Source organism: Wyeomyia smithii, chromosome 2, assembly GCF_029784165.1.
Source record: "Wyeomyia smithii strain HCP4-BCI-WySm-NY-G18 chromosome 2, ASM2978416v1, whole genome shotgun sequence".
Taxonomy (NCBI): Eukaryota; Metazoa; Arthropoda; class Insecta; order Diptera; family Culicidae; genus Wyeomyia; species Wyeomyia smithii.
In genome coordinates, this window is record NC_073695.1 from 24,888,101 (window position 1) to 24,913,000 (window position 24,900).

General features: G+C 36.3%; 1 protein-coding gene across 2 annotated transcripts in view; it reads right to left on the reverse strand.

The window, feature by feature from the left end:
* The window catches only part of LOC129721018 (tyrosine 3-monooxygenase-like), an 85,408-nt gene extending 60,788 nt beyond the window's left edge, over nt 1-24,620 (reverse strand). Inside the window, exon 1 of one of the 2 annotated variants that reach the window (XM_055673047.1) lies at nt 24,192-24,620. In XM_055673047.1, coding sequence (XP_055529022.1) covers nt 24,192-24,245 — 54 coding nt within the window. In that variant the 5' untranslated portion in view covers nt 24,246-24,620. The remainder of the gene's footprint in view (nt 1-24,191) is intronic. The other variant, XM_055673049.1, reaches the window with a different exon arrangement.
* Nucleotides 24,621-24,900: the final 280 nt, after the last annotated feature.

A 24,900-nucleotide genomic window follows, 5' to 3' on the forward strand; every position in this document is an offset into this window, starting at 1 on the left:
TTGGAACATTCAAATAGTACGATACCACATTTAAATTATGTTGAGGCTACATATATCGATCAAAGCAGGTATAGTTTTTAATAGTCTTTGAATTTCTTTTCTTTCCATGATTTTTGAGCCACATATCAAATTGTTATGAAGTTTGTTATTTGTGAGTTCGAGAGATGACTCGTTCGTATGACACTAGTTATGTTCAAATTAGTCATGTAGTCTTCGAGATAATAGACTTTAGTTGTTTTATTAACAATTTGATACATAACGGTTGCTTAAGTTCGATTATAATCAAATAAAATGGGAACGTATAGGGCAGCCAAACTTTGAAACCACGTGTTCAATCATGATTCATCAGTTAACCCTTAGCCTGCTCATCTGATAATAATATTGATAATATTGATCAAATCGGTTGTGTAGTTTCTGAGATAATGAAGTTTCGTGATTTACACATTTCGACACATTACAGACAAAGTTACAGTCCGATTATAGTTAAATTCAATAGGGTGTTATGAGGCAGCTAGAATTTTCATTTGACGCTAATTTAGTGAAAATCGGTTCAGCCATCTCTGAGAAAAGTGAGTGAGTCCAAGTAGTCTTCGAAATATGTTCCTTTTCATAGCTGGATTTCACATTTTTAAACATAACAGGCAAAGTAATAGTCCGATTGCAAAACAAATCAATAGGGTCTTATGGGGCAACTAGACCTTTCATTTGACACTGATTTTATGAAAATCGGTTCAGCCATCTCTGAGAAACATGAGTGAGATTAAACAGTCTTCAGAACACGTTTCTTTTCATAACTTTTGAACCACAAGTTCAATCTTCATAAAATTCAAAAATTAAGGGTTCTTAAGGTAGCTCGTTCATTTGAAATTTATTTTGTTGAAATCGGTTGTGTAGTTTTTGAGATAATGATGTTTCATGCTTTTTACATTTTGATACATAACCTCTAAACTAACAATCCGATTACAATGAAATTTGATAGGGTCTTATGGGATATGGAGACCTTTCATTTGCAATTAATTTCATGAACATCGGTCTAGCCATCTCTGAGAAAAGTGAGTGAGAATAAAAATCTGCACATACACACACACACACACACACACACACACATACAGAAAATGCTCAGCTCGTCGAGCTGAGTCGACTGATATATGCCATTCGGCCCTTTGGAGCAATTTTATACTTTCGGTTTTGCAAGTGATTGCTATACCTTTCTAGAAGAAAGGAAAAAAATATCAATATTTTTGAGTATTTATCGCATTTTTGTCTATGACTGAACAATGTTATAGACTGAAAGAGAGAAGAGATCAAAACAACAAATTAAAAATTCGTAGCTGTACAAAATAACAAAAATTTAAGTTGTATCGTTTATGTTAAGTGATTTTAACTGCAAACGTTTCTGTATCGGTTTTGTCTTCCACTTTTGATCTTTTTTTAACGCATGTCCTAATTTATTGAATCATAAAAAAGATTTTTTATACCTATAGGCTCATTAACTCAGATGGAATCCCATCATCCTATATTCGTTTTTTCCTTTAATTCTACAATATTAAAACTACACACAGCTTACCCACAGAAAATGAATCATAAATAAAGCCGCTTCAACTTCCTTAAAGTTTACTTCCTGAACGCCCCGATTTGTCCCTGCTGTGATGAGTTTTCGAATCATCTCCATTAAATTAGAATGCACTTTAGCATATTCACCCGTGGATAAATTCGCGGATCTGCCAAAACCAATTCCCTTTTTTCCGTGTTTCGCTCGAATATTCACCCCTCTGGTAAACGTACGGGCGCACGATCGTTTACATTTATTTGTTACCATTCGCCGCCGGTTATTCCGGTTGATCTGGAACTGACCGAGCCAATCGACCAACGGCAGGCAGCAAGTGTGACCGCGCGCACAAAAGTGTTTTTAATTGATCGGCCAGATCGCCACAGAACCCTGCTGAGTCACAATGCGCAGATTAAAAACAGTTAAGTAAAACAAACCGCGAACAGTATTGTTTCTTTGTGCCAAACCCGTCCCCAAGAGGAGGACCTTCACCGAGCACCGGTACTGCGCGACCGCGAACGCGCGCTTGCTGCTTGTTGTTGAACGTGTGTGTAAGAATGTTCAAGTCAAAGTTTCAAAGTCAATTCGAAACGGAATCAATTTTTGGCTCGATCAATTGCGAGCGCATGAGTGGCCACAAAACACACTGCTGCGCGGTTTGATGCGGAGAATTGTTGATTTTTTTTTTTGCTTACTGTTTGCGTGTGTGCGCCGACGATGCTTCGAGATCAATTGCCAAATCAAATGGCCCACAGCAGGGATTCAACGGATCACCGTTTTTAATTATTGGTTCCGATTCGGGCCCACCGTGCGGTGCGTCGTCAACAGGTGTAATTGACAGCCTATTAATTTCCGTTGTTCGGCGGCGCGCGAAGATCGTTTACAAAGTGTGAAAAACGGATAATCTTTGGAGACCACAACTTGGTTATTATTAGCACTTAGTGTGCCATTCATGAAAGCGACAACAGCGGAAGTTTGATTGAACCGGTTCAGGTGCGGTACGGTTTTCAGATCTGATCCGGTGAATACCGGACAAAATGGTTTAAGAGTTGTATGGTAAGAGGATGAGCCACAATTGAGCAGCCGGAAGAGCGACGCAAACGGTGAATGTATTGTGGGGTAAAATGGCAGAATTAGAAGAGCGTAACAAAAACATATAAACATATAAGTATTACAAATATAAATCAAGTATCAACCGAGATGTTTACTATCGAACAAGTGTTTATTATAACACTGGAACCGCTTTCCACGCGAGAGATGCGTACCTTGTAAAGAAACGAATGAATTAAACAAAAAAAAAAACTGCTCATCTGCGAATCAAATTAAGAATCAGTAAACAATACAAAAACTCATTACAATCTAGATGAATGAAAATGAAACATATATGCAAACAAATCTGGCAGCACTGCAAAAATTTGAAACATAATGTCAGTTGACCACACACTTGAACAGAAAGCATTTCTTCGAGATGGTGCAAAGTTGTGGGCTGAGTTGTGTTTTGAGCTGTTTTTTGCTGTTCATATGCTTTTCATATGCTTACAACTGTGAGTGAATGCAGTAACTTGGATTGAAGTGTGATTACTCCAAGGATTGGATTCGCAGACTATGAAGAGAGCTTAAAACAAATAATACGTGAAAATCGGGTGTGTTGAAAACGTGTAAGTTTGTACTATAAAATAACATCAATCTTAAGATAAAATGATGTTTTGGAAGAGTGAAGAGTGCCAGAATGGTCTGGAAATACGTGAAATTTCAATTGAATTATTTCAATATGGACCCGTATTACAAATATTTCATTATTTTTCGATTCGAAACGTGTTCTGTCAATTTTAACATCTTTTGTCAGTTTCGTCAATTTTTTTTTATATTATTTGAAATTTTTTGCCAAGTTTGACTTAATTACCATTTAGTGATATTTTTCAAATGTTTGAGGTTTTCGAACCTTCAGATATTCTGGTGCATTTAACAGCTCTGCAAGTTTTCGAATATTCATGATTATTTTTAATTATAAAATTTAACGTGTTTGTTTAGTTTAGTCAACTTTTGGTAATTACAGTCAATGTTGAGGTTTCGGACCCTGGAAATGCCTATTTATATATTTTAAACCCTTCAAGAGACGCCTCTAACGACTTGGAATCTAAAAACTAGTTCATTGATTGTCATGTCTAGTTTATAGGTGATTTATAAACACCTAAAAGTACAAAAATAGAACAGGAAAACATGCCTTTCGATTCTGGCAACACAAAATATTAGGGCGCGTTGCCAAAATCGAATGAGGTCTGTAGAAGAAAAGAGGTACACAAATAGAAATATTTGTAATAAAATTGTTTACTATATTTGATTTTTCTTAGTTGAATTGTCAATAGACGAAATCATTAAAAAAAAGATAATCTGGTGCATATTCCTTTAACGAAGATGTTTCATGCACCCTAAAATATCCTGGAATTATTATAGAGATGTCGCGAACTAAATAGATAGATATTGTTGTCAATTCGTTTCCCAATTATGACGTCGTGTGACATCATTTCCATATTCTATATCTGTTTTTCTATATTGAACATTTTGGAAACATGATTCGTTAGGCAAAACAGCACGAAACAGCAAAAATATCCTAATATGCTCCCTTGCGGCACATCATAAACATTGTTGAACGACTCTAATCCTACGATCATTTCGTCAATTGTGATCTGAGCATTTTACAAAGATAGTATGCCGGACTTATTTCCTGCAGGAATGAATGCATTTTAGCACAAACTTTGATTAAAGGAGAATCACCCATCTGTGGTCTCAATATAAGTGGTTTTTCTTTATTTTTTTCGAGGTAAAAAAGTGCTGACAACTCAAACAACATGCCCTTTTTCGGCCTGTAACACGCAATAAATATTTGTTCATGTTTGACAGTGTTTTCCACATGTAACTATGAATTTTTGCCAAAATCCATTCTAAAATAGGGTAAGGGATGGAATTTTCGGCAGTGAATAAAACCGAATATCAGGGGTTAGGAATAACCAACGTTACTAATTTTTTACATAATGATGCTTCTCATCTCATGGTATATTAAACACTGCAAAAAACAGTTTCGTAGGATGTTCCTAACCCCTGAGAATCTATTTTAATCACTGCCGATAGTACCCAGCCTTACCCTTTTTATAATAAGTCTATTAAAAAATGTTTTATTTTTACTACAAAAGCGTTAGAAATGAAAAAATCTTTTTTTTTTAAATAATTGCGGTGGAATAGTTGCATAATTCAATTATTTTTGTAGCGAATAGCTTTTTATTGTAATTATGCTCGCTAATATAGCCCCCGAAATTGTTATTGAGTCCGACATTTTGCTCTAATATTTTCATCAAACAAATTTAAACTTACTTTTATATAAATACAAGAGATGGTTCCTCGGTGTCACTGTTTTCATCTCGAAAGATTGGAATTAAGAAAAACTTCCTCGGACTCATGAGAATAATCCCTAAAACCATCGAAGCTCAGAAATTTATTATTTTGCAGAGAAAAAACCTACGGCATATAATAGAAAATTAATTATACTTGAGCTTGAGCTGGACCTTGAACGACCTCACATTTCTCAGTTGCTCTTTCTTAAAGGATCTGAGCTATTGAAGTTACACAAAAAACCACCGTTAGATGGCTAATTTGGGGTTTTTTTACCATCTTCAATATACAAAAATTCAGTAGCTTCGGCTTTGTATAGATCCAGGCCCGGATTTGAGGGGGGGGGGCAAATGCCCCGTGCCTCCCGATTCAAGGGGCCCCCTAGTCATGGGCGACCTTCTATTTTTTGCTCGTCATCTTCCAGAACGTTACCTCTAAATGTTTAAAGAAAAGAGGGCGTCACAAACAAATTTGCCCCGGGCCCCCCAGCGCCTAAATCCGGCCATGCATATGAGATTTGTACTTTCTTATCACGAATTGTGGGTTTTGGTTTTTGGACTTGAAATTTAGTTTTTTTCGAACTTAAAATTTTAGATTTGGGATTGAGGATCTTAGATTTTTGAGATTTATGTTTCGAATTTTAGGTTTAGTTAGGCGTTCAAGTTTCTGAGATTTTTATTTTGAGGTGGAATCAAACATGCTAGAGTGTTTTAAATTTGGAATTCTTGATCTTGGATTTTGGTTTTTTGGTTTCAAATTCCGGTTTTCAGTATTTTGGAATTTCAAAATTGAATTTTCAATTTTAAAATTTTTGATTCCGGATCTGGATCATTTTGGATCTTGAATCAAGGTTGTGGACTTTCAGATTTTGAAGTGTCGACTCAGAATTTGTGATTTTCGATTCAACTTTATTTAACTTTAGGTTTTGAAACGTGTAATTCCGCAATAGTGAATTACTGGTTATTTGTATATTTGGATTTTTTAGGACAGTTTTTGTACCTGAATGAACTTTGGGAAGATTTTATTTGAAACTTGAATTTTAATTTTGTTGAGTACTGGTTAAATAAATTAAACTGCGCATTATTTCCTGCTGATAGCGTAAACATTTCATCACTCTATGCTAGTTTTTGCTTGCCACTGATTCATTCATAAAATTCACAAGTGAATGTACGAACAAATCAGCTTCGATCATCTGTGGAAAAATTTCTCCGCTCTAGAGGCTTCCACAGTTCTTTCGCAAGTAGGGAGCTTGCATCATTCGCAGGTACAATGCCGACAATTATACACAGTACTTGCTGTTGTGATGACCCCTTAGTCCCCGAGACGACAACAATTCTACATTAAATTTCTAACGCTAGCGAGAACATCACAGCTCGTAATTATTCTAATAGGGACTAATTTATTTTCAATTACAACTGTAAGTGCTCAGCGTCGCCTCGGAAGCGCAGCCTGGGAACATTGGTTTGATCCTTTGTCATGAATGAAACGCTCAATGATGAATGAAATTAGACCGGCGCATGTTATCGCCCCCACCGTATCTCCGGGGCAGCTGTGTTATTGTGTTTTCTTCTCAGTTCATAGCTGATTAGCTGCAGGGAAATATTAGTGATTTTTTGTCGCGACCTTCAACCGAACTGCGGGTTGTTTTCATTTCATCAACGATCATACCGATATTGAAGGTAGGACTATGGATAAGTTGCATTTTGATTCAGAGATAAAAAACCAGTTTAAATTTGAGTTTTCCCATACGTGATTCATACGTGACGCTGTCCCATTTGTAACAGCTGATTTATGATTTAACTTTTGCTAATTATACTTATTTGGTTGACATGAGCATCTGGTCACTTTCCTGCGTGAATGATTTCATCAACTAATCGAGGTTTTTTTTTAAGAGACTAGTTTGCTAAATAGTATCAGCCTGAATGGCCTAAATAAGGGTGACGGTAGTGCGGAAGGTATAGTGACTGCAAGTTGCCATCGAAAGTTAATGGAATTTCCTTAGTCGATACCTGCTTTAACCTGTTAAACGCTGGCCACTTTTTGAAGAGTGAAATTCATGGTCATCTAATGATTTATTGATACTAGAAAGAAAGGTGTTCCCTTGCAGGCGTGTCATTAGAAATCGAACACTTGACCTTTGTATCGGCTTTGGTTCTAGTGTGAATTATAGACTATTGAAATATATCCTTTCTAGTCGTAAACACGCGGGTAGGTCAGATTGAAACGAGTTTATAATTATGCGAAAAATCTAGAAGGCGAAGCTCAATCGATAGAAATGGACGAAAACATGCGATTTTAAAAGCAGTGTAAATTACATGGCTTTTAGTCTCAAGCTAAAGTTGTTCTTCAGCTGGTTTAAGACTTAACAACTCCGCCCAAACCTATCGTGATGTTTCCGGCAGACTGCAAGGATGGCAGAATGTATGCAAACAACACCCGCCCTGTACTTGTCAAAAGTGTCAAAAGTGTCAAAAGGCAGTGCTTCTAGCGGGAGGACAAAACAATGTTCTTAGAATCTACGTACAATCGGGCCGAGAATGCAAATCACAGACGTCTGTCTGCGGGTTCGTTAAAGTTTGGTGGTGAGGGTTAATACCGACGGCGAACGGGGTAATGCAACGGGCAACAGGTGATTCCAACCGGTACCGGCCTTATTTCAATTTCAATTGAACCTGATCTGATTCGCCTGGGAACCAGTTTTAGCTGCGATTAGGATAATTGAGTGCGCTGTTTTGTCCGTCCGGGCAGGCGAGTCCGACTGCAAAGCGCCCTCTTTTGAATGCCACAGTGTTAGCCCCTCGCAATTGGGGATCACAATAGCTGTATCGAGTTTCAAAACTATTTTTTGGAAAGAATGTTTGTACTAATACAGACGTAATTGCTTAACGGTTTTAAATTTTTATTTTTAAATTTTCTGTCTACGTTTTTTTGCTGTTCAGATGTTTTGAATGTGGAAGTTATCAACATTTTCAGAACACTGGATTTATTATCTAATTATAGTGTGCTGGAAAAAAAAAAACAACTATGTCATTTTGTTATTTTTATTTGATTGCAATCATTTTATGACATCATTGACAGCCGTTGCAATTTAGTAGTGTTATAAAATCAGACAAATAAATACTGGTTATTAACATACATTAAGAGGACATTCCAGAAAGAGAACGATGAAGTAGTTCAATTGTTGTGACAGGTTATAAAAAAAGGATGTCCGCGTTGAAGAGTGTGAAGTCCCACGAAGAAACGTACTGATTGAATAATTTACCCTCTCATTAGACTAATGTAGTGTAAATAATTTATGATTAAATTTGAAGACAGTCTTAGGCTCCCCACTAACCCTCACTTCTCGTTGAACTCTACAAGAACGCAATAAATAAGTCCCTCTTACAATAGTACTGGCCAAAATGGATAATAATTGGCGATAATATTAGCAAGAGGCAGCGAGGCGCAGAGCAATGACCGTAGAAGGAAGGGTGAACACAAGCACGGATAATAATATAAGCATGTGAGTGATACTGCTAACAATAGACGTGCGGAATACAGCAGACATGTTTCTGGTCGCAGTTAGTAGTCCATAGCGGAATAAAACGCATTTTTATTTAGTTTTCGGTGTAAATTGGAACCTCGTGTTTTTTCGGTTTGCATACAACTCTCAATCAGAAATTGTGTTCAACGGAATGATAATGAATTGTTCTATTCATGTCTAAACTTCCAAACTTTTTATTCTGCCTCTCGGTGAACTGTTCAAATATCGTACGTTTTCTGCGAGTGAAACTCCACAAAAAATATCATTGTTTTGTACAACATCGTACATACACCGAAGGGTAATTTTGTTAATTATACACATTTCTTCACAAAACCTGATAAATTGCAAAGGTCATCTAGAGGAAAGTGATGATTTTTTTACATAATATGTGAACACTATTTCAGCACCGAACAAAAAACATGCCCTCAGGTAAACAGTTTAACCAAGACCCTTAACTGTCAACAATTGGTTACCCCCGAAAGAAAAACCGCCACTGCGTCACTAAACGGTCAACATACTTCGCAAGATCAAAAATAACTTAATCGCCGCTCGAACGGCAGAAATCACCAGCTGGCTACGGAATCCCCCACAATTAAAACCTCTGCTTGTGGCCCGCGCACTGAACCACAGTCCGAGTCATGTGATTTGCTCGTTCTGTCCGTCCGCCTGCCCTCTGGCTCATTGGCTAAGGTTGGTTTCGACCGGTTTCGGCACTGTTTACGGGCGGCGTGAGCTTACACATTATAGTATGTAATTAGAGCCGACGTTGGACGCCGGGGTGACGACGCGGACGACGGTTTCAAAGAAAGTGGGCTTTTTCCCAACGACTGACCGATGATTCACTTTCGGGTCGATCGTAAACAACGACAACCGATATGTGGAAGAGGAGGAAATCCACCACCGTAAGAACAGATCTCGATCGGTTGGAAGGTGGAAAACAAGTTTCTGCTTCTCGGAGGATTTCGATTTCTGAAGCAAGCTGCGTGTCGAGAGAGTGAATTTATTTAGTTGGAAATCGTCAACAAAAAAAAATTGATTACCCACAAATATTGCTTTGCGGCGCTAATGAAGTTGAATTTTTAACAAATTATTGAGCAATACTGTAATACAAAAAAAGTGTTGTTGAACAACTACTTACAGAACTCTATAATTTAATCTTGCAAACTCTAATAGGCCATAGAAATACATCTCAGCAATATAAATTCCTGTTGTAAAAAGTATTATACCATTATAACCCTTAGCCATATCAAAAAACTATTGGAATTCCATAATAAGTTTAAATTTTGTTCGTTTATGAGTGTAAGTTTATATTCATTAGCAATCTCAGTTAATGGCTGTAAGACAGAAACCATGCCATAAACCAATAATAAAGCTCACACCTTCACTGTAACTTATCAATAATTTTAACGTATCTTGAGCGAATCGATCAGATGACTATCGGCAAGGGTGCGGAGTGACCAAAAAAAAAAGGTGAATATGAACTTCTGGTTCAACCGGAACTTAAGTCGCGTGTCCACTGTTGCGTGACGGTGCTTTGTAACACAAAACACACACACAGGAACATTCTGCCGTACCGGCAGTGCAAATTAATGCACACTTGCGCTGCGGTGGTGGCTTTAGTTCGAACTTGAAAACTAATCGCGTTCTTAAGGCTGTGGCAGGTGGCAACGTGACAACCGGCGAATGGAAACCTTAAATTGGATTTAATAAATTCGTACCGCGAGCGGGAAAATGCAAATCTGTGCCCGGCTGGGCGAGATAACAACGGCAGCCCCTCGGGCCAGCACCACTTGCAACGATAAGTCGTTCGTCCAGCTGGTTAGACATTTTTGCTTGCTACCTGGATACCATTTAATGCATCGGGCAATTGTACGAGCGCGAGGCATCTTTTTCGAAGTTTTTAATTACATAACTAGAGGCACCGCACAGCCGCAGTCAGTCAGTCATCAGATTTTCCGCAAAGCTGAGCTGGCCGGTATCGGTAGAACCGCTGCCTCACCGGTGTGCCACTGTATTTTGAGGTTAAGTTCAAAGGAAGTCTCTAGGCGGCTTTGGAACACACTCGTCGGTTTGGGCCGCCTCCGTGCGTGTCTGCGATTTGTACAGCGATTGCCTCTCGATATAAATATGTATATTTTTTATCTGAAACTCATGTTTGATGATGCTCCGATAATGAGCGTGCTTTACTAGATCGTTAGATAGGAGAACGAAGGCTCATGTCTAAGGCCACGTCGGATAGACGTTGTGTCTGATATATAGGCTGGATAATAAGGCAAAAGAATTCGCAAACTGAAGCAAAAGACCTAGCCGTTTTTTCAACAGTTATGAAGCGCCACAAAGCAGTAACGTCAAACCAAACCACTGTTTACTGTTTCTACGATGTAACGTCGATTCTAGTGGCTAGCAGATGCTCACTGTATTCTGATGGTTACTTCATATGCGGCTGTCTGCAAATGTGTGCACGCAAGGGTATTACCTTCTCATCACGGCATTGTTTTCTTGTGTCTAGTTTTCACTTTTTCGAACGCTCTGTTGACATTTTTGTCATTTTCATCACATCTTTTATACTCGCCCTGTGTATTCACTTTGAACTATTTTGATATTATTTTTGAGTAAGTAACCTTAACGTTGTTTAACATTATATTATATGTATTTCACACTGGAAGATAATTTAAAATTATTTTGGCTTAACTTTCGATAAAACTTTGACTCCAATTTCAATGTCACGCCACTTATATAAATTTTACAAACTTTTAACATAGCTTTAACATACCGATTTAATTTCGACACTACTCGATGGAAATTGACCTAAGTTTGAAAAAGGGATAATATAATTTTGATTCAAATTCTTGGACATTTATGTCAAATCATATATGTCAAAGTTACTTCGACATTTTCTTGAAATTGTTTGTCAGAACTTACACATAAATAGAATATAAATTTAGAAATTAATTTATATCAAATTTATAAAATTTTCACAAAGCTTTGACGTAAGTTTGGGATAACTTAGACTTAAATTCGATGTAATTCCGATATAATTCGAATTTACTAGACATAACTTTGATAAAACCTTATTAAAACTTTTATATAACTTTACTTCGATATAACTTTTCCATAGCTGGGGTAGAACACTGAACATAATTTGTCAGATACCTTTTTGTCAGTTTTGTCACATCTGTCTCATTCGTTCTGCGTATTTGATCGAATAAACCTTGATCTCACTTTGTTTTGATTTTAACACAACTTTGACATTGTTCGACACAGCTTTATAGATCTCAAGCTTAAATTTCACCTTTGAAAATATTACCAGATCATCTTATGTACAACACTGGCCGACACAGGTTTTACCCTAGAGTTGAGCTCTAGGACTGAAAAAATATGATAGATTATAGCTTTTTAACCATCCCTGTTATTTTAGTGCCCTAGCAAAGATAGAAGTGCGCCACAAGGCCACAGAGTAATTGTTAGCAAAGTTAGTTGCTTCCAGTGCGTCTTGAACTGTCCTACAGATCAGACGTTTTTTCGGTTGCTTGTGGACTGGTCTTTGACTGCCTATAGCTTCAAAGTTTGTGTTTTGTCAGTGTGTCTTTTAAAGACTACCTGAAAGTTATTTCCCATCAGTCTTTCTCAAGACTACCTACTTTTGAATTTAACATTTGTTTTAACTTTTTTCGTATCACCTGAAATGGCTGGACGGAAAAAGAAACCTCGCATCGCTGCGGGGAGGAAAAGAGAGGCATCTCTTTCTGACACATCGAGTGTCTGTAGTGACAATCCTTTTGATATTTTGCCTGAGCAAGAAGCTGGTGAAATGGAAGTTACCAATAATGAAACTATACAAAATATAAAATCTTTAAAAAAGGAGAAAGTTCCACCTATTGTGGTAACTATTTCTTCTGAATTTAATATATTCAAAAAGGAACTTTCAACGTTTGTTTCTGACGTTAAAGTTACCTATCAAATTGGCCGTAGAGGTGAATGCCGCTTATTAGCCGACTCAGTAAAGGGTCGTGATCGTCTTGTTCAGTATTTAACTGACAAGATGTACAAATTTTTTACATATGACACCAAGAACGCCAAGCCGTTCAAGGTTGTCTTGAAAGGTCTCACCAACGATCAAACCGTTGATGAGATCAAACTTACTTTAACAGAATTACTTGGCATAGCCCCTACCCAAGTAATTCTAATGAAACAAAAATCACGAGGCGAAAACAGTCAGAGAACTGGAATTTCCCTTGTTAATTATTTAATTCATTTTAACCGCAATGAGGTTAACAACTTAAAATTTTTTGAAAAAGCACATGCTTTGTATAATGTGCGTGTAAAGTGGGAAACTTATAGGAAGTATGGCGGAGGTGAAAAGCATATCACCCAATGCCGTACTTGCCAACGTTATGACCATGGTTCCAAATTCTGTAACATGGACCAAAAATGTCTTAATTGTGGAGACTCTTCTCACAAAAAGGACACATGTCCTGTGAAAGAGAGTAAAAATTTTCGCTGTGCGAATTGTAACGGCAACCATATGTCAAATTTTTATCAATGCCCAGTCCGTTTAGCAATTGTTAAGGCAAGGCAAGGTAAACAAAATTCAATTTCTCAATTAAAACCAACTTCAAAACAAAATTCTCCAAGCGTACCAGTGACGCATAGTTTACCTACTCCTTTTCATACCCGTTTAACTTATGCACAGGTTACAGGTAGTTCGAACATTATACCACCTAGTGTTGGTAGTTCGAAAATGACCGTTAACATGGGTAAGCAAAACACGCTAGAAAATAATTGTACACCTATTACTCCAGCTAATATTGCTGCCGAAAATATTTTTTCTAATGTCAACTGCCTGGGGCCTATTACGGCAGGTAAACTTTCTTTTTTGCAACAGGCAATGTTCGATCTTATGAACGCCATGTTGCAGGCAAAATCAATGTTTGAAGCCATTCAAATAGGCACAAATTTTACTATTAAAATTGTTTCTAATTTAAAATTTAGCAATGATTTTAAATAAAACAATTAAAATATTAAATTGGAATGCTCGCTCATTGAAGGCCAATGAGAATGAGCTTTTTAATTTTTTAACAGTAAATAATGTGCATATTGCAATTATTACTGAAACATTTTTGAAACCTAACATAAAATTAAAATATGATCCCAATTACGTGGTTCATAGATATGATAGGATTCAGGGTTCCGGCGGTGGAGTTGCAATTGTTATTCATCGCCGAATCAAACATCGTGCTCTTTCCCATCTTGAGACGAAAGTTATTGAAACTTTGGGAATTGAAGTTCAAACTGAACTTGGGATTTTATTTATTGCCGCAGCATATTTACCATTTCAATGCACACGCGAGCTCAAAAATTATTTTAAAGGTGATTTACAAAAACTCACCAGAAATCGTTCGAAATTTTTCATAATCGGCGATTTTAACGCTAAACATCGTTCATGGAATAATTCTCAAAGTAATTCCAATGGCAAAATTTTATTCAATGATTGTTCTTCAGGATACTATTCTATTTTGTCTCCGAATAGTCCTACATGCTTTTCTTCTGTAAGAAACCCTTCAACAATTGATTTGGTGCTGACAGATCAAAGTCATGTATGTAGTGATTTGATCACACATGCTGACTTTGATTCTGACCATCTTCCAATAACTTTTTCTTTATCACATAAATCAATTTTAAACCCTATGAGCTCTGTTTTTAATTATAACAAAGCTAATTGGGAAAGATACAAAAATTATATTGAGAGAAATTTCAATAATGAGCTTGATTTGCAAAACGAAGTGAATATTGATTCCGCTTTGGAAGCATTAAAATGTGCAATTGTTGATGCCAGGAATTATTCTGTTCCAAAGGCTCAAGTGAAATTTGATTCACCAATAATTGACGAAAATCTTCAACTTCTAATTCGTTTGAAAAATGTCCGCAGACGTCAATATCAACGTTCTCGTGACCCTGTTTTTAAAACTATTTATAAAGATTTACAGAAAGAGATTAAACATAGATTTACTCTTCTGAGAAATCAAAATTTTGAGACTAAAGTTGAAAAATTGAAACCATATTCAAAACCATTTTGGAAGCTGTCGAAGATTCTTAAGAAACCTTCAAAGCCTATTCCAGTTTTAAAAGATGGTGAACGTTTTCTTGTATCCAATGAACAAAAGGCTCAAAGACTTGCTCAGCAGTTTGAGAGTGTTCATAACTCAAATTTGAATTTTGTGAGTCCAATTGAAAATGAAGTCACACGTCAATTTGATTTAATTTCTTCCCAGAATTTTTTACCTGCAGAAATAATTGAAACTAACTTGAATGAGATTAAATCAATTCTTAAAAATTTCCAAAATATGAAAGCACCTGGTGACGATGGAATCTTTAATATACTAATCAAACATCTCCCTGAGAGCACAATGGATTTTTTAGTGAAAATTTTCAATTGCTGCTTCAAAATTGCATATTTTCCCAAATTATGGAAAAATGCAAAAATTACTCCCATTTTAAAACCGGATAAGAACCCAGCTGAAGTTTCAAGTTATCGACCAATCAGTTTGCTTTCTTCAATAAGTAAACTGTTTGAGAGAGTTATTCTTAACAGATTGATGTCACACATCAACGAAAATTCAATTTTTGCAAATGAACAGTTTGGATTTCGCCATGGGCATTCCACAACTCATCAATTGCTCAGAGTTACTAATATGATACGAGCTAACAAATCTAAAGGTTATTCCACTGGAGCTGCTCTTTTAGACATAGAAAAAGCATTCGACAGTGTTTGGCATAAAGGTTTGATTGCGAAATTGCAAACTTTTAATTTTCCAATTTTCCTAATCAAAATTTTAAAAAATTATCTTTCTGATCGAACTCTGCAGGTTGTCTATCAGAATTCAAAATCTGATAGATTTCCCGTCAGAGCAGGTGTACCTCAAGGTTCAGTCTTGGGTCCAGTCCTGTACAACATATTCACTTCAGATCTTCCTGATTTGCCTCCAGGATGCACAAAGTCATTGTTCTGCGATGACACAAGCATTTCCGTAAAAGGAAAAAGTCTTCGTGTCATATGCAGTCGATTGCAGAAAAGTTTAGATATTTTTTCTTCCTACTTGCAAAAGTGGAAAATCTCTCCCAATGCTTCTAAAACTCAAATGATAATTTTTCCGCATAAGCCTAGGGCTTCTTTCCTCAAGCCAAACAATAATCACGTTGTCAAGATGAATGGGGTTATTTTAAGTTGGTCCGACAAGGTTAAGTACTTGGGACTAATTTATGATAAAAAACTTGTTTTCAAAGAGCACATTGAGAGTATACAAGCCAAGTGCATCAAATATACGAGATGTTTATATCCTCTCATTAACAGGAATTCTAAACTTTGTTTAAAGAACAAACTTTTGATTTACAAAAAAATTTTTAGACCAGCAATGCTTTATGCTGTACCGATCTGGTCAAGTTGCTGTTCAACAAGGAAGAAAACGCTCCAAAGGATTCAGAATAAAATTCTGAAAATGATTTTGAAGCGTCCTCCTTGGTTTGGTACACTCGAATTACATAGACTTACTGGTGTTGAACCATTAGAAGCTATGTCAAATAAAATTATTAACAATTTTCGACAAAAATCGTTGCAATCCTCAATTGCTACGATAAGCTCTCTTTATAGCCAATAAGTTAGCAATTAAGTTAGTTGTAAGTTTACTTCCCCTTTTCTGACAAGTAGGTTTAAATCCCTACGAATGATAAGTCCTAATTGCGAAAGCAAACAAATCCTAACAATTAAAATTACAAATTTCTAACAGTGTTGAGAAGTCACCATTTGTGATTGGACACACATACTCATTATTCACTAATATTTATCATAAATACTTAAGCTACTAACAAATCCCCCCTTAAAAAAAAAAAAAAAAGTTAGTTGCTTTTAGGTTTGCTAACGGGACAACTTCATTGAAGTCTCTGAAGACTTAACACATTTTCGAACATTTTCACACCCAATCATAGCGCGCGAGGCGTAAACAGTTGTTTTCTCTCTCAGCTCAAGGTAAAACTATATAAGAGTCAGAAATAATCGACGTCGAATTTACAGAGGTCACCCCAGCAAACATGAGGTTATGTTTTCACTGGTGACCTTTTCCCCGAGTCGTGTACCTAGGAAAATTCGATGTAGGCCATTTCTGCTATACAGTTTTACCTTAAGCTGAGAGAGAAAACAAATTCAAGATCATGATCATGACTATCTCCCAGCTGGTTTCGAGGTACGATTCTGGCCTAACAAGTCAGCTGTCGTAGGTTCGAGTCTCGACTCGGGAGAGACTGTTAGTGTCAGTAGGATCGTAGCGCTAGCCCCGCAATTGTCCTGTACACTAAACAGTTGGCTGCGAAGTCTGTGTATAGTAAACAGAAGTTCGGGTTCCGAATCGGTATGTAGCGCCAAAGCTTTGCTTTGCTTTGATCATAATCCATTATCCTGAATCAAAAATCTTGAATGGTTAATTCATAAACTGGAATCTTAACTACTTAAGCTCAAATCCAAATTAATACATCGAAAATTAAAATCTCAAGATTTTAATTTTTATAATACAAAATCCAAAATTCTATGTTCAATTCCATTCTGAATCTTAAATCCTAAGTTCAAAATCCAAACCCAAAAAACAACATCCAAAATCCGATACAGTTTAGATAGTTCATTTGACATCGCACGATACATCTTATGTAGGCATCCAAAATCTTATAGCAATAATCCAAAATTTAAGTTCTAAAATACAAGTTACAAAATTCCAAATCCAAAATTGAAAATCAGAATCCTCATCCAGAATTTAAATCATTTTTTTTCTAAGGCAAAAATTCAGGTTTTTATATTTAAATTGCAAAGTCGGGAATCTTGAGCCCCAAAATGCAACAGAAAAAACTTAGGATTCAAAACACAAACTGGTAAATCTGAAGACCACAGTAGAAACCCAAGTTTTGAGTAAAAAATTCAGGATCCAAATTGCAAATCCAAAATCCCCAATCTTCATTCCGAAGCCCAAAATTTAAAACCCAAAGTCCCAACAACAAAGTTCAAAAGCTGATATCCGAAAACAAGAATCTTGAAATCGAAAACCACAAAAGACTAAACTAAAAATCTGAGATTTGTACGTCAAAATTTTGTATCTCATAACCAAAATTGAAGGTTCGAAACCCACAGCCTCAAATGGATGACTTTGAAATCCTGAATTCAAAACTAAGAGCCCTGGATACGAAATCTGTAATCAGAGGAATTGAAAACGTCAAATGAAGAATCCAAAACCCATTCCAAAGTTCAGATCAATCCTCCAGAATACAGAAATTTCAATTCAGGAATCAAATCAGAAATATAAGAAATCAAAACTTAATAACACTGGTAAACAAAGGTTTTGCCTTAGAACTCAAGCTGGATTAAAATAGAAGATTATTCATATAGAATTCTGGTGCTCTTAGCAAAGACAACTTTCTCAGAAACTTAAATGAGTTATCGGTTGTACTGAAACGCAAAGGTGCAGTACACTTGAGTCGGATTTGAGTTAGAATCTTGCTCAACAACTCATACCTAAAGATTGAATTGCGATGAAATTTGCTATGCGTTCGCTACAATAGTTTGTTGCAAGGTCTTTTGAAAACATAAATTAAACATCTGCAGGGGAAAGTAGGTAAAGACGGACACCCTAAGGTTTAACCTAAATAATTACTCAGGTATTGCGATTTAGATCGCATTAGTCATACAAATTGAAACTTAAGATCATGTGTTTATGTGTTATGAACCTTCAAAAATATGGCTACAAATTGCTGTTTTTTGACATGGTTGGGTAAGACGGACTCCTGGGGTGGGTAAGATGGACACTACGACGGTAAAGGACACTCACAAAAAAGATGTAATACGTGCGCATTCTTTCGATTTATGTGTAAAGTGATGGCCATAAACTACTCTACGCTATTAGAGTCCATCTATACATCACGTGAACAGTTTGGGAGGGTGGGTAAGGATGAAGGTAAAAATTCACGGCCTATATGACCTGTTCTAACTGCTAAGTGAATAATATGTGCTGGTTTCTCTCGCGGGTGTACTTTGTAAACATTTGGAATACACAACCGATATTACATGTGAAAATTCTTATAAAATCCGTGTGTCCATCTTTCCCTGCCTTAGTGTGTCAGTCTTGCCCGACCTGGTTGTAAATTTTTCATACGAACGTAGCTCTCTATCGGAACATTGAGAATCTGCTGGATTTTTACTAGAAAACCGGGGAAAGACTAATTAAACACTTTATTATCGGAAACAAATGAAAACACATAGGTTTCACAAGTTTTCCACTATTTTTCGTGGAATGAAAATTACATGAAATAGCGCGTTCACGAAAATATTATTCGTTTTACTTACAAATTTGACAGTATGCTTGCTAAAAACCGACAATGCATCTCAAAAGTATTAAAACACTACAAAGAAGGTATTCGCATCACTCAACTATCATAATACATTTTAGTTTGTGAAATATTAAAAGTGTCCATCTTACCCACAGTGTCCGTATTTACCTACTTTCCCCTACATCCCCTGTATTGTTGATTACTAGAAAAACGCATGACTAGAAAAATCTGCAGAGTCAAACTAAATCGATCAGAGTGTGCGGTGCAGGAATCATGTTCAGGAATACTCAAAATATTTTTCACGTTATAATTACCGGTAAAGTTATGTAATTATTTTACACTGTCATTTTCACGTAGATTTTACGTGATTGTCATCTGAGTTCATCATGAACTGGTGAGATGATTTATTTTGTGAATCTTATTCAGTAGACATATGCATTTCATGTGAGTTTCACGTAGAACTCAACTACCGGTAAAGTGAAAAGCATTCGATTGTTTGATAGCTACTACGTTTTATACAACGTATAATTTTCAATTGTGGTTTCCCAAATTCTTGAGAGACTGGAAATAGTTTTCAGAAATTATCCAAATATGTTGCTTGATAAGCCACACGGGCATGCAAAATCGCCAATTCGTAAATGAATTAAACTACATACAAAATGACAAAATGATACTGCGACATTCGCCGGCGATAATTACTGTTACAGCTGCAACTGTTTATGTTCAGGAAATTTCTCGCCATTTGAACTGAATCTGTGTGAAATCTGAAAGCTCAAGACTCGACGTCGGATTCTTATGTTTTTTTTTTAAACTCACTTATTGGCAGGTCGTCGAGAAATTCATTTTTTATGTTCAGAGACTGAATCAGATAACAGCGTCGCCATTTTGATTTGTGTGTATTTTCGCACGGAGAGTTCACACGATACTTCATTCTGTTTGACGTTGCCAAGTTGACGTAGATGCTACGTGATAAAACATAGTACGCATGTGATTTTCACGTAGCTGTTATGTTAGTCACATGAATCATGCAAAATGACAAAAAATGAACAAGTACAGGATATTTCACGTAAAATATTTTAAGAGAAGAATTCTACTCTGGAAAATGCCTACTCAGTTTAATTTTGCATGAGTTTATGCCAACACTGTAAAAAGGAGAAAGAATATAAATCTCAATTCAGAATCTCATATCCTTTTTTCTATGTCCGGAATCCAAATTCATAAATTTCAATTCCAGAATTCTTAGTCCGAAATCGAAAACCTAAAAAAACAAAAGCTCAGAATCAAAAATCGTAAATAAAGTTTTAATCGAGAATCCTAAATTCAAATTTCAGAATCCTGATTGAAAAATCTAAAAATGTGGATCCATTCGAAACTCAGAATCCTCAATCCCAACTTCGAAAAACGACATTCAAAATCTGATTTCCTTCTTATCTTATATCTGAAATCCTAAATTCGACATCGAAATTTTGTATTTCGAATCAAAAATCCAAAATTTCAAAATACATTGCCCGAAATTAGTAACCAGTTATTAAAATCCTTCGAGCTGGAGATTTTCATTCGAAAATCCAAAACTTATTGTAGAACATCCAAAGTTATGATGTCTCATCCCTACTACACAATCTATTTTAAGAAGTCACAAATATAAAAAATAAAACCTCATCAATCATATATTAACAAAGTGGAACCAGGAAACCAAAAAAAAAAAAAATCGGTAGGAATTTGGGCTTTCGAAATTGAAAAAAAAAAAACAAAATAGGTATAAATCTTGATTCGGAAACTGAAATACTTTACTCTATGTATACAGAATTCATAAATTTCAATTTCAAAGTGCTAAAAGTGGGAAATCTAAAATCCAGTGCAAAAACTCGGAACGCCAAATCCTAAATGAAGAAGATTTTGGACTTTCACAAAACCTTGAACTAAGAATCCAAAGCTCCAAGATCCTCAATTATAAAACCAACGTCCATGTTAAAAACTGAAAATTCTGAACCTACAACCCAGAATTGAGGATCCATAATTTAAGACCCAGAATCCAAATAAAATCCAAAAGATTCTAAATACACAATTCAGAAGCCACAGTCCAAAACGGATATCCAAAATCCCAAGCCTCATCTCAAAATGAAATGTATAATGCAAAATAATATCGAAAATCTGAGATTTTAACGTCAAAATTGTGAATCTTAAGCTTGACGTTGAAATTTCAAAATCTATTTTTTAAACGTTGATATTAAAAATCTGAATAATAACGAAACTGGGATACGATTCGTTTATCAAAATAACGAAAATTCAAAATCCGCAATCAAAATCCCAAATTCGATAATTTTAAAATCTAGTTCCCAAAATGTGAGCTCTAAAATCCTGTATCTGAAATTGAGAAACCGAAAAAACAAAATCCAAAATCAAATATTCAAAGGAAAAATTTAGAATTTACAACACAAAATTGAATGTATGAAATCCAAACTATAGGCCTCACATCGAGAATCCACAATCTGAATTTAGAAATCAAGTCGCAAATATGAGAAATCCAAAGTCAATAGGCAGAAATTTAAAACTAAAGTCAGAAGAACAAAAATAATAAAATATGAACAAGGGAAAGAAGAATCAGAATTTCCAAGATGAGCTTTGAGTAAGTGTACACTTCAAATCCAGAAATCATATTGAAAATATTAGAAATTAAAATTCAATAGGCAGCAATAAGCGACACTTTCACAATTGTGTAACTTTTACCATAGTTGAATCATACGAAATTTCATCCAGTGGCTCTTCAGAGTATTGTTTATACATCCGCTATGTTTTGCAGTTGTCAGTGAGACTCCGGTCGAGGTAGAAGAAATTTTGGATATCCTTCACTAACATGAAAATATAAGAATACATTACTCAACCATCTCAGAGGCCTTCCAGAAGTTGTAGCAACAATCGGTAGTAGACCTAAAGTCAGAAGCTGGACGACAACCGGTGAAATGCGCAAAAAACCCGATGCTTCGCCTAGTTTCGCAAGAGGGTCAAGAAACGATCCGGATTGTAAACGTGAATCCGGATGAAAGCTAGTATAGTTCCATTTAAAAGGGGTTCCCGCAAACTTCACACTAATTACACGGTTTCTGCGCCGAAAAACATGAATCCACCAATCCCTCCTAAACTCCGTCCGATCGAAACCTATTGAACTATGATTAGGCGTGAACTTATAGCGAATTTTTTCGTTTCCAAAGCCCACCTAGTTTTGATCTGGAGCTAACGTAACTACCCTTCTTTATTCGTTCGACTTTACGCAGTTTTGAAGGGCAGCCCCTCGAGGCGCATCGTAAAATTAGTCAGTTTTAGCCCACCACCGCATGGGCTTAGTTCGTAAACAATTATCTGGCATCTCGTTCTCACTTGCGTCGTAAATCGCAATGCCGTTTCTTTATTCCTAAGTAGATTTGCACTGACCTAATGGAAAAAAGAAATTTGCTATTATCGATGAGAAACTGAACAAAAACTGAAAAAAATTACCGGAAATGACTGTATAAATCCTGCTGAGGGGCCTCAATCGAAAATTTGAAAAATTTAAGAAATTTGTTTTGAAATGAGTATTATAATAAATTTTAGCAAGCAAAGATTTTAAATTATATCTTTCGCTTGGGCTAACGAATCAGCTGGTCAATGAACAGCACACAAAATAAAACAAATCAATCCAATTTCCGGATTTGCTCGTTCGACCGAGCACTGCCGTCAATAGTCTATGCGTCAAATTCCGGCCCGGAATCATCGAAGCGACACTGAGCGAGCTGATCCACGGAACTGCATCCAGTAGTGCACCGAGGGCCCTTGAAGTCAATTCACTAAACCTTAATATAACTTGCTGGCAATAGAGTGTATACATATAGCTTTATGTTGACCAAACAAATCATTTATAATGCTGGGCTTGGTGGTACTTTATAACGCCTTCGAGGGCAGTTCCGACTGACACTTCCTCCCAGGTGAATGGGGTGGAAGACAAGGTTGCTGTACTTCTACAGTTTCTATGGCGGATAATTGATGTATCCGCATTGATAGAATTCTGTCTGTTTGGTGGATTTTTGTCTGATTTTTTTTTTTCACAACGCCTGTATGCAAAAAAAGCTGTACAACACCGAGGCAATAAAGTCAGAGCTAACCAAGCTGGATAGACAGGAGCGTTTTGGTCATCGAGGGTCATCAATACAAAGCAAGTAGGTACTGAAGTTCTCGAGCAGCGCGCATGTGAGGTCAAGTGCCATTCCGGATATCGATTTGCATATCAACCGGAGGTACCTATAATAATTTCCCGCAGTACACTCCGTCTTCAGCTGCTGATGACAGATTGATGAAGTACCACTGCTAAGGGCGGGGGAACAATGGAGTGCGCTGTAGAAGCAGGATTTTGGAACGGTTCGATTCGGTTTGAACTAGCATACAACACTTTATGATAGGACAGACGATTTCGTTTTAGACAGAGTGGAGTGCAATACTGTGCAATCTGATGCAACAGTAGACCGACCCACCGTAGATAATTAGATTATTCCGTATTTTTTTTAACTACGATTATGGAAAGTCGTGTCGAAAAGAATCCGGCTACATTGAATTGAATATATAAAGCAATCGATCTCATATTTACATTTTCAATTCAACCATCAAAAGTTGAATTTGACAATTGTTTCAATGAAAATCATGAGGATTCACAATAAATAGGTTTATTGGAGTCTGCAATATTTTGAGTCGTGGCAAGTGTATATTCATTGTAATAATTACCGATTTCACGCTATATAGCATCTTGAGCAGAAACAAGAATGGCGTCGGACACCATTTTGAATGCGCGTGCGGGTGCGGGTGCAATAAAAAGTTACATCGCCGAAATCAGGAAAAGTTATTTAGTTAACGAGATTCATTTTCTCTTAATTTAATGGGCAATTCTATAAAGAATTTTACTCGTTTTTAGAGTAAAAAATCGTTCCTTTCGCCTATATCAAGAATAAAACCAGACTCGTTGGTAATCAGGGTGAATTTTAAGCTCGTTGTAAGATAGAGTATATAATTAAAACAAAAGATCGTGCTGATGCCAGTCATTTAACATTATTGAAAAGCACCATCGTACCATTCGAATAGTTCTTGAAATTTTAATGATGAAATGTAGTAAATATAAAATGCCAAGAATGTGTGCCCAAATGAAAGTTTTGCTCAAATGATTTCAGGGAATATTGATCGAACTTGAATCCAATTATTATAAAAGTTTCTACACAATGCCATCGTTTGGCAACCAAACAATAGAATTTTAAACGATGGGTTTGAAAACAATGGGAACAATTACTCCAATTATAAAACTCTCGAACAATCGCTAACTTTTTAGACAGAAAGAATAAAAATCCCACTCACCTCATCAACCTCTTCAACGTAGATCTGGACGATGGTTTGCGGCAAGATATGCATTTTGGTAAAGGGGTTTTTTTCGTTAGATTTACTAAAACTCTCGAAACACTATACTATCACTATTTTTTTGTAAGACGAAGGAAGACCTGCTTCTCGTTCGTACCCTTTTACTATATTCACTCCGAAGAAAAACTACGAATTCTTCTTGATTTTCACTCACAACTTTTCACTTTTCGGTTTGCCGCGGTTTGGTACTTTTGCGCGCGTGTACCAAAAACTTATAAAATACCCGTTCACACTAGATTTTTTTTTCAAACACTCAACCACGCGAGTCAAGATGGGACGAAGGGACACTACACAAAACACACACACAAACACACAAAAAGGGGGGAAACTTCTACGTCGCGGTATTAATACTTGATACGATATGAGTTGCACCGATCCTGATCGGTCCTATTTATTGGGTTCGGGAACAAAGCTTTTTCGTAGTTTGTTGTTTCTTTCGGGAGAAACAATAGACGGTGCTGCAATGCGGTACCGTACCGGATGAACAATTAGCAAAAAAGGTGGATTATGGGAGTTGATTTCAAGCGAATGACAGACGGCAGGGTTGTCAGTTTATCAGGTGTTGCGAATTGTTGAACTCGGTAGTGCAATATGATTAAAGTTTATTATGCTCAATGAAAAGTATAACGATAGTTTAAATATTAAGATT